At 42.5% G+C, this 10,630-nt stretch overlaps 1 protein-coding gene and 1 non-coding gene across 2 annotated transcripts; both read right to left on the reverse strand.

The window, feature by feature from the left end:
- Positions 1-1,895: 1,895 nt before the first annotated feature.
- On the reverse strand, positions 1,896-4,581 carry RPL37 (ribosomal protein L37). The gene is made up of 4 exons (XM_068532509.1): positions 4,493-4,581; positions 3,616-3,751; positions 3,287-3,371; positions 1,896-2,011 (listed from the first exon to the last, which is right to left on the reverse strand). Exons 1-4 carry the CDS (start codon positions 4,493-4,495, stop codon positions 1,942-1,944), a joined length of 294 nt encoding a protein of 97 aa, XP_068388610.1. The 5' UTR covers positions 4,496-4,581; the 3' UTR covers positions 1,896-1,941.
- LOC137760365 (small nucleolar RNA SNORD72) lies at positions 2,094-2,172 on the reverse strand. The gene has a single exon (XR_011073319.1). It is a non-coding gene; the product is annotated as a small nucleolar RNA SNORD72 (small nucleolar RNA).
- Positions 4,582-10,630: the final 6,049 nt, after the last annotated feature.

Consider the following 10,630-nt stretch of genomic DNA (forward strand, 5'->3'; position numbering starts at 1 on the left):
CTCCCTGAGTCTTAAAATTAATTTTAACTGTGATCGGAGCAGCTTTAATTGGTCTGTGAGCCACCTATGATCTATGGAGATAATTACCATTGCATCAGACAATTTCCCACTGAAACCCAACCTATTTGTCAAGGGTCATAGGCACTGGCAAACGAGATAAGCTCACCTTACACTCAAACACTTTCTTAATGCATCACTGCCCACCTCTCACAACCCCTTTGTGCCAACTGTTTTCTGGCCCAGGATTTAGAAATTCCACGTCTTCAGGTCAGTGCCCACTCACCTCAAGGCCTAATATTTATTCCATCCTGGGCATTACCTATCTTAATGGGCCTCTCCATCACTCAGGAACCAACCATTAGTAACAATGGAAGATTTCAGAAAGATCTTAATACCAAGTCAGATTATTTCAGTATTCTGAAGCCAAAGTGTATTAAAGCCACTATTTTTGTAGGTCAAAAGCAATTTCATAAACTTGAACCTACCATACCAACTTTAGGCCGCAGCCACTGTATAAGCACCTTCACTCACTTAACTCGGAAGCCCATAATGTTAAGACCTCCAGCTTACAACTGCACAGGCACAGCAGTAAAATCACACTAACATATGTCAACTGGATCCAGGAACCATGCTCTCAATTATGCATCCCTAAAGTACAGAGTACTGAGTCATTATATTGAGTCTCACATATTGGGAGGAAGCCCAATGTAGATTTAGATCAGCAGGGGCTTCTGTAGAAGTCAAGTGTAAGCTAAGACCTGAAGGATGAGTTAGGAAAAAAGCGGGAGGAAAGGAATTAGCTAGAATTTTGTGAATGCATTCTAAAGGTAAGATTGGTGAGGCAGTGATGATCATGAAGACCCCTTCAAGGTCAGGTTAAGGATGTTATACTTAATACAATGGGAAGCTAAAAGCTAGGACTGCACAGCACGGCCACACTGCTATTTTATGCCAGTTGTTCCAACACTTGCGCTGTTTAATTAATTTTCTGTTCTCTCATTCAGCAGTCCAACAAACTCAGCCTTGTCTTCACCTCAAAAAACTGTATAGCAGTAACACCAGAACTGGGAAAGCAAGGCAAAAAAATTCAGAGCACTGAAAATCAATGATCACCCAACTAAGGGTTAAAATAATTCCAGGGATCTATTTATCATTGCCTTTAGCCTACAAATATTAGTTTATACTTGGCCTTCCTTTACATTCTACTCAATCCACTGCATTTGTCCGTGGCCCTACAAACCTTCTTCCATCTTTTGTTGTTGACTCACACTAAGCAGGTTGCTTTAGTTTTTCACTTAGCTGACCACCTTAAACGGCATGCACAGCCTATAACCTAGGTGCCAAGCAACAGTTAAGATCACCTTTCCAAAAATCTGAAAAAGTATATGCATAGCTGCATCACTTTGCTATACACCAGAAACTAACACAATACTGTTAACCAACTATACGCCAATAAACATTTTAAGAAAAAAGAAAAAATCACCTTTCTGAAATAGAATTCATTGAACTCCTATCCTTCATGTTCTCACCGGTACTCCAAAGCCTATCGTACACGATTGACAACCACTCCCCAAACACCATAGATGTTACTAAAAGAAATTAAGTTATGCTCTTTCACTTATGCTAACATTTTAAATATCCGTATGTGTTGTACTAAGAATTGTACTACGTAAATTCACTATATTCTTCACATCACCTGCCAGTGTTGTCTGCTTGAAGGAATCCTGGAATTCTGCTTGTTCCTTGTCCTCTTAAGCAGTACCACAACCCAGTTCAAAAGTTACTGTTCCAGAACAGCCACTTAACAAGTAAATCTGATTTTAAGCTGTCCCATTCGCAAACCTATATAAATCATCGATACAAGCCTATTAAAAATACCTTAGCACACCAGACACTTTTTTAAAACCGGAACATTTATTGCGTGACTAATAATTGAAATCCTTAAGATGAACTGGATGCTGCAACAGCTGCCCTCTTGGGTTTAGGTGTTGTTCCTTCACGGAATCCATGCCTGCACCGTGTTAAAAACAAGAACAGTTACTTCAGCAATGCCAACACATACATTTTAATTTTTGCTAAAACAGATTTTTATGAGCTTATCTCAGTTAAATCCGAAATCAATATTGAATTCATATGTTCAGACATTTATTTTTACAACATCACTGATAAGCTGCAGTATTTACTTCCTTCTGCTTCAAGATAGCCATTTCAGGAATACAGATAACTTTAATTAGAAAAAATAAAGAAAAAAGGGCAACACATTTGGTTGCACTGATCACTGGGCCAGCATTTCCCCACCACTTAAGATTCCTAAGGCATTTGTGAAAACGGGTTCTTAAAGTATGAGCCAGAGATCCTACTCTCCTTTAGCCAAAGAAAAACAATGTGTTTAATGGTAGACATTTTCTCAACTGCTTAACTACTCTATACCTTAACTCATTTAATATTAACACCTACTTGAAGTGTACTGTTATCCCTCTTTTTGAGGGACAGACAGGTTAAAGTTGGCTTCAATTCATGCTCTTAACTCTTACATTGAACAAGCAGACCACTGAATCCTAAGCCCATACTACTGTATAATAGTCTTATACATTAGGAAGTGCAAAGCGCAAAGAAAGGTCACTTCAGCACATGAACACAAGCACATCTAAGGGTGTCGTGTTTACAAACGCCCAAACTGTCTTGAGGTCTTTTAAAATTTGAAAACCTGGAATTGAGCGGTAGAGGTCAGAAATTCTGCTAAATATCCTACACTGCACAGGACAACCGCCCTCCCCAACAAAGAAATCACCTCAGCTGAGACCTTACATGGGTTAACCCCTCAAAAGCTACCACTAAAATGCAGTTTCTCTGTTAAGTCTAGATGGCGGCTGAAATTAAAACTCTAAGGCCTGTCTTTAAGTAACAAAAGACTATAAAATTTCTTTCTACACAAACGCCAATAGCAACTGACAGTTTTCTAGAGCAGACTTGCCCAAAGCCACAAAACCGGAAAGTCTCCTTTATGCATGATTATCTTGACAAATTTTGGTAGGAAAGTGAAATGTAGGTATGCTAACAAATGTCATCACATTTTCTGGAGTCTAGCTCCAACTAAGCCCCGGCATGTATAGCTCATACTACTGTTTACTGAAAGATTCACAAGATCTAAACTAACTGATCTGCAGGTTATGGTGGCAGAAGAGAAAAGTTCCTTGCTAATACCTCATCCCACCAACCAGGGCAGTTGAGAGGATAATTATGCAAGCTCACAGAACCAACTACAACTGAAACATAAAAACTGTACCTGAATCTGCGGTATACAATTTTTAGGTGCCTCATTCGACCAGTCCCGGTGGTATTTCGTCTTTTAGCTTTAGCACTCCAGTTATCTAAAACACACATTCAGGTGAAGGTTCTATAAGGTTTTTCCCCACACACCTTGTAAGCACAGTCAGTCAATATACTTAAAAATGCCTGCCCTGGGTTTTAACCCCACTTCATCGCTATACAGATGCCCCATTCTGCTAGGGACCGCCTAATGCTCAGTCATGCCCCACTGAGGTACAAAACAAACACGGGACAATTCTCAACGTCAGGATACACTCTACCAGAGTCTAGTAAACATGCACTTACACTTCCTCTTCCGCTTGGCAGGGTAGCCACATTTACCGCAGGTCGACTTCTGAAGGTGGTAGGCCTTAGAGCCACAGCGGCGGCACAACGTGTGCGTCTTATTCCGACGCTTTCCAAACGAGGACGTTCCCTTCGTCTACAAGTTAAGGGCACAGACGATTCTTCAATCTGGCAATTTCTACACACGTTCTTACGTTTTCAGTTAAAGAAACATCATGACAACCACAGGGTCTCCAACTGTGGGAGTCTTGAGTTTTCTTTTTTTTTTAAAATGTGGTTTATTTATTTTATTTACATGTTTTCAAATCGACTGCAGTGTATTAAGAATTCAAATGCTATAAACACAGCAAAGTCTGACTTTTCTTTAACGCTAAATCAGAAACCTCTACCGGAATTTCACGTCATCTAAAGCCCCCTGCAAGAGTTGCTGTCTTCTGAAATTCGCTACATTATTAAAAAGAAGAAAAAAAGATATAATGCAAAAGACGAGATAACGTGGTTTTCCTACCCAACCCTACTCCAAAAACTAAGAGCTCCTGCCCAGGGACCACCGCCAACGATTCCTTGGCTTACAGAGCCCAACACTCTCAAACTATGCTTCTTCTGTCCTTTCCCATAGGAGAGCAGGGCTGTGCGGGCTCCCCAAAGGTCAGACAGAAGCAAGGCGCCTAGACCAGCTGCAGCTCCACGACTGCAAGCCCCGCACTCCCAGACAGATAGGGGCCATTCTTCTGCCTCTCGAGGGCCACCGCATGTCCCTTTCCTGCCCACCGGCTCCCATTATCGGAAACCTTGCCGGGCCCCCACGGACAGCAAGGAACGCGGCGCAGAGCGCTAGGATGCAAGCCGATTCCGAGAGCCCTTGCAGACCACTCACCATCTCGCTTCTGCCGCCGAGACCAAAGAGACCGAAAGAGAAGGCACTTCCGCTATATCGCGCTCAGAAGCTTCCGCCCAGGAAAGTACTTCCGGCGGGGCGCGGTGCACCGCTCTCAAGCGTCCGTCGCTGCAGCGTGGGTGGGGCCGAGAGGAGGATCCCGAGCCAGGCGGGGCCAATAGAAGGTTCAGAGGGGCGGGGCTCACAGCTTTCTGGGCCCGGGGTGGGCGTCTGTGTAGGGTTCGGGGTGGGACTGGGGTTCTTCGCCAGGTTCTTCCTCAGTCCCGCCGGAAGCTTTCGGCTGACGCTGATCATCGCTGAGAGGTCGCTAGGAGGACGGAGCTGGGCTCAGAATATGAAGAGAAAGGCAAATAATGTTTTTTATAACTGTAGTACTTTAGAGGCAAATGATTTGATCCCCAATCTTGTTATGCCAAGGAATCAGACGTGGAACTTGTTAAATATTGTTTCCTAAACTCTAACGTGAGGAAATCTGGTTCAGCAGCTTTGGATGGGGCTTGGACATCTGTACTTCAAAACACTATAGTGTTAATGTTGGTGGTTCCCAGACCTTCTTGATAAACGCTAATCCACTTGTAACCTTCTTGCCTAGGAAAGCCCCCACCCTCGCAAAAGGATAAAATATCCAAACATTTAAGAGTTAGGGAAAAACGATCCTAAATGTGCGTGCTTTCTAAAGGAAACAGAATTCGTGACCTATCACTTGTGAAATACTGGCAAAGTTAACTAACTACCAGCAGAACAAGGTGACGTCTAGGAATTAGAGGTTTAATTTTGACAGGTTAACAGTTGATTAGTGCCTAGTCAGTACTAGGCTCTTCTAGAAACTGGGAATAGAAACATTTACAGGACATAGTCCCTGTCTTCATGGAAGTGGTAGGTGGGGAGTAGGGGGTTCAGGGGGAGGTGCAGCCAGGGGAGAGAGAGAGAGAAGGCCAACATTTGGGTGTTTGGACCAAACTGCAGTTCAGGGGAGACTTAACTGGATTAGGTGTTGTATTAGTTCCCCATTGCCATTCTAGCAATTTACCACAAACGTAACGGCTTAATACGAAACATTTAATCAACAAGTATAAAGTTTCAGTTATGCAAGATGAATACATTCTAGAGATCTGCAGCACAATACTGCATCTACAGTTGACAATACTGTATTTTACACTTAAGGACGATAATCACAAACCACCAGCTAGTCTTTAAGCTACAGTCAATCCAATAATTTCCTTTCTTTGCTTCACACTTTATAAAGTCTTTCTTCCCCTGGCTCATAGAATGTTACTAACCACTTCCGGTTTGGTGCTGCCCTTTTTGGATCGATTTTTGCTAAAATAAACTTAAATTTTAACTATGCCTGTTTATCTTTTAATAGGCCCTTGTAAGTACTCTGGCCCCACCCAGATAATTCTCTCATCTCCATGTCAGCTGATTAGCAGCCTTAACTGTCCTTTGCCTTGTAACGTATTCACAGGTTGTGTCATCTTTGGGGAAGATCATTATTCTGCTTAGCACAAGTGTTATGACAAATGAGATCAGTGTAGACTGTTGTTGAACCCAAGTTAGTGTGCCTGAGGCACAGTGAGGCCAAACAAACTGAAACATTGGAGTTTGGAGCAGAGAAAGGACCAAACAAGGAGGACAGCGCAGCTCATGCTCAAAAGACCTGAACTCTCTAGTGGTTTTGGGGGAAGAATTTTTTGGGTTTTTTTTAAAAATCATTTATTTATTTTTTGGCCCTATGGCGCGGCTTGCAGGATCTTATTTTCCCGACTAGAGATTGAACCTGGCCCTCTGCAGTGAAAGCCCAAAGTCCTAACCATTGGACCACCAGGGAATTCCTTCAGGGAAGAGTTTTTAAAGGCAAAATAAGGGCTGCAGGGCATGTGACTTTCTTCTCATTGGCTGGTGGTGAGGTAAGAGTGGTGTTCCAGGTTCTGATTGGTTGGTGGTGAGGTAAGAGAGTGGTGTTCCAGGTTCTGATTGGTTGGTGGTGAGGTAAGAGAGTGGTGTTCCAGGTTCTGATTGGTTGGTGGTGAGGTAAGAGAGTGGTGTTCCAGGAATCTTGCGCTCAGCCACCCTCCACCTCCACCTGGGGGCCTTAGTTCCCATAGCAGAACTCAAAAATTTGTATCAGATCACTATGTATATCCATTGGGGAGTAACTAGGACTCTGCTTTATCGCTGCACTGTTGTTTCTTGACTGCCTTTCTTTTGTTTCTGCATTCCCTCACTTCCCTAATTAGTAACTGTTCGAATCTACCCTTTGGAACACAGCAGCGAAGATCTAGGAGGCTGAAGCCTTTTTCCTACAGACAAGAAAAGGGGGACATGGAAAGGCTTTTGTACCCAGGAGGGCCCCACAGGGTGCTGCTCGGTTTCAGGAGGGGTAGGACAGGTAGCAACCACTGAGGACACAAATGGTGTGACAGGCACTATGTCCGAGTCTCTTTTACCCCAGACATTCCCCAAACTGTAAACATCAGAGTGAAATATTTTTCCTCCTCTCCCTTTTTGGTGTGCTTGAAATCACACCATTCTGGCCCTGGTCAGGTAGGCCCTTGGCTCTATAGAGGCCTATGAAGCCAGTTTAGAATTTCCAGATTTCTATCCAAATGCCAGGTTTAAGTCGGGAGTAGAATGACTTCTGAAACAGATGATCTTGTTACAGAGTCCAAGCTCTCTGCTTGCCGCACGGCAGACCAATAAACTGGGAGACGAGGTGTTGAGGCAAAGAATACGACTTTATTTGGAAAGCCGGCGGACTGAAAAGATGGCGGACTAGGGTCCCCAAAAAACCATCTTAGCGGGGTCTGGATGCCAGTTTCTTTCATAGAATCAGAGAGGGGAGTAAAGTAAAAAGGCAAAATAGAGAGGGAGATTCGGGGAGGAAGTAAAGTAAAAAGGGTAAACATCTTCTGGAGTGACCAGCCTGGGGAGGGGTTGGTTAATTTCTTCTTTCTTGCAGCCATTCACAGGTGGGTAGGCTTCCCTGAGGCAGTCCATTATGTATGATTATAATAACAAAAGCTACGAAAAGCAAGTGCTAAAGTCAAAGAAACAGATCCAACATGGAGTCAAAATTGGCTCTTCCCTGTTGCAATCTCTGCTGTTACTTATGGTGTTTTGCCATTTAGCAGAGAGTGATAGAGACTTCATAAATCTTGCATCTATTGTTCTGATATAGTTCAGGTCTCTTGACCTGCCTTTTTTTCCTACAATAGATGAAAATTAGTGCTGACTTTTCTCTTTAAAAGAAATCACATAATTTAAACTCCTAGCTGCAAGCAAATTTTTTACACCTGTTTCACTGTATTTGATGTGAGGGATATATTTTCAAATCTTTATCTCCTGGCCACCATTCCCCCAGCTCACTTCTGAAACCGTGTAACTCAGATTGGGGCTCGAACCCGCGGTGTTTTAACTGAGATCACACACCTGATCTCAGGATTTAGACTCACGGTCTTTTCTTGATGTCTCATCACAGAAGGAATTCAGTGAGAGACAAAGTGATAGGTAAGAAGTGGATTTATTTAGAGAGAAACACGCTCCACAGACAAGAGTGTAGGCCGTCTCAGAAGGCGAGAAAGGCACCAGGGTATGGGGTTGTCAGGTTTTTTATGGGTGGGTAATTTCATAGGCTAATGAGTAGGAGGAGTATTCCAGCTATTTGGGGGAAGGGGTGGGGATTTCCAGGAATTGGGCCTACTTTTTTTCTTTTTAATAAATGTATTTATTTATTTTTGGTTGCTTTGGTCGTTGCCGCGTGCGGGCTTTCTCTAGTTGCAGCGAGCAGGGGCTACTCTTCGTTGCGGTGCGCGTGCTTCTCACTGCGGTGGCTTCTCTTGTTGCCGAGCACAGGCTCTAGGTGCACGGGCTTCAGTAGTTGCAGCACACGGGCTCAGTAGTTGTGGCTCACGGGCTCTAGAGCACAGGCTTAGTAGTTGTGGTGCATTGGGTTAGTTGCTCCGCGGCATGTGAATCTTCCCGGACCAGGGTTCGGACCTGTGTGCTCTGTATTGGCAGGCAGATTCTTAACCACTGAGCCACCAGGGAAGCCCAGGCCTACTTTTTGACCTTTATGGTTGGCCTTGGAACTGTCATGGCGCCTATGGATGTGTCATTTAGCTTGCAGATGTGTTACAATGAGCATATACTGAGGCTCAAGGTCTAGTGGAATTAGACTGGTCTACCATCTTGGACCTATTTGGTTCTAATTAGTTTATATCATGTCCTCAGGCTATGTCATTCTTTTAAAGGTTTTGCCCTGCCCCCTTCCCTCCTGTTCACTTCCATTTGCATTCTAAGTGTGTGCAATGCAGATTTCCTGTTACCAAGGAACTGAATTTAAACTTCCTCCCCTAAATTTAAATTTTACTGTGAAATATGTAACTTCAAATAAACACTTTTCTTCCCATCAGCTTTGAGATCTCCTGGAGCAAGTTCTTGTGGGAGAGGAGGGTATTTAGGGGGAGCAGTGGGGAGGAGATGGGGTTTGAGAAGCTGGTTATTAGAATACCTTACCAACCAAGTTGAATTAAAAGAAAAGATTGGCAAACCTACTAACATTGCCAATCAAATTGTTAGTATTAGGTGGGATACATCTCTTGAAACCCATACCTTTGTGACACATTTTAAAACTCTCAACCTAAAGTTAATTTTTAATGTCATATATGGATTCTCTTATTCTTTTTCAACCTTAGGGACACCAGAATTTAATGAATCATTATCCTTGGTTATGCTCAGCATTGGTCCATGCATGGCCTGCTTTCACTTACATGTTTAACTATTTACCTTTAATAATTTAATAAACACCTATAAACTCATTCCCAGATGATATCCTATGTCTAACTCCATGATTTCCCTGTCCTCCAATCCCATCCCATCCCTAGCCTCCCCTAAGCAAGGTAGCCATCCTTCTGAAGTTCATTTCCTTACTTCTCATTTTATATAATTATATTGATTCCATGTGTATTCCTAAAATGTGTGTGTATGTCTGTATTTACATTATTTTGAGCTTTTTAAAAAGGGTTTCATGCAGCATATAATATTTGAGGACTTAAAATTTCCCCTTAATATTGTTATGATTTATTTATATATACTGTGGGTCACTGAAGTTCATTCTTTTTCAATGCTGTATATTACATTATATGAGATACCACAGTTTACTCATCCAGTATCCTGTTGATAGTTATTTAGATTGTTTTCAGGTTCTTGTGAACTATAACTGAAAATAAAAACCAACTAGATAGTTTTTTAAAAAATTAAAGTCAGCTAACAAGACAAAAAATGTAAACTATTAAAATAAATAGAAATGTTTAAAGTAGAAGGTATGAATACCACTGTAATCATATCACCAGAGATACCAGTGTTACAATTGGAGTATCTCTTTCCTGGCTGTCTTCTTTAAAATATAATGTATATGTATATACACATATTGTATACATACACTATACACATATTAACTTTTTAAATAAAAATGGGATTTAGGGCTTCCCTGGTGGCGCAGTGGTTGAGAGTCTGCCTGCCAATGCAGGGGACACGGGTTCGAGCCCTGGTCTGGGAGGATCCCGCGTGCCGCGGAGCGGCTGGGCCCGTGAGCCACAATTGCTGAGCCTGCGTGTCTGGAGCCTGTGCTCCGCAGCGGGAGAGGCCGCGATAGTGAGAGGCCTGCGCACTGCGATGAAGAGTGGCCCCCGCTTGGCACGACTGGAGAAAGCCCTCGCACAGAAACGAAGACCCAGCACAGCCATAAATAAATAAATATAAAAAAAAAAAAAATTCCTGTTCCTTGTTTCAGTTCTAGTTAAAAAAAAAAAAAAATGGGATCTATAACTTGCTGTTTTCCATAATATATTATGGATATCACTACTTGTCAATATGTGTAGATTCACTTCATCCTTTTTTTTTCTTTTTTTTTTTTGTGGTATATGGGATGAGGGCAGAACGGTTTTGTAGCTTTTGCACTTTATTTAATTTATGTATTTATTTAAAGTCTTTATTGAATTTGTTACAATACTGCTTCTCTTTTATGTTTTGGTTTTTTGGCCGTGAGGCATGTGGGGTCTTAGCTCCCCGACCAGGGATCGAACTCGCACCCCCTGCTTCGGAAGGTGAAGTCTTAAC

The sequence above is a fragment of the Eschrichtius robustus genome, chromosome 2 (assembly GCF_028021215.1).
Source record: "Eschrichtius robustus isolate mEscRob2 chromosome 2, mEscRob2.pri, whole genome shotgun sequence".
In the NCBI taxonomy this organism is placed as follows: Eukaryota; Metazoa; Chordata; class Mammalia; order Artiodactyla; family Eschrichtiidae; genus Eschrichtius; species Eschrichtius robustus.

Excerpts from the sequence above, each read along its gene's own strand:
- RPL37 (XM_068532509.1), bottom strand. Across the intron at positions 3,372-3,615 it reads TGCCAAGCGGAAGAGGAAGT|ATAACTGGAGTGCTAAAGCT; the intron begins GTAAGTGCATGT and ends TGTGTGTTTTAG. Across the intron at positions 2,012-3,286 it reads ATTGTATACCGCAGATTCAG|GCATGGATTCCGTGAAGGAA; the intron begins GTACAGTTTTTA and ends AACACGGTGCAG.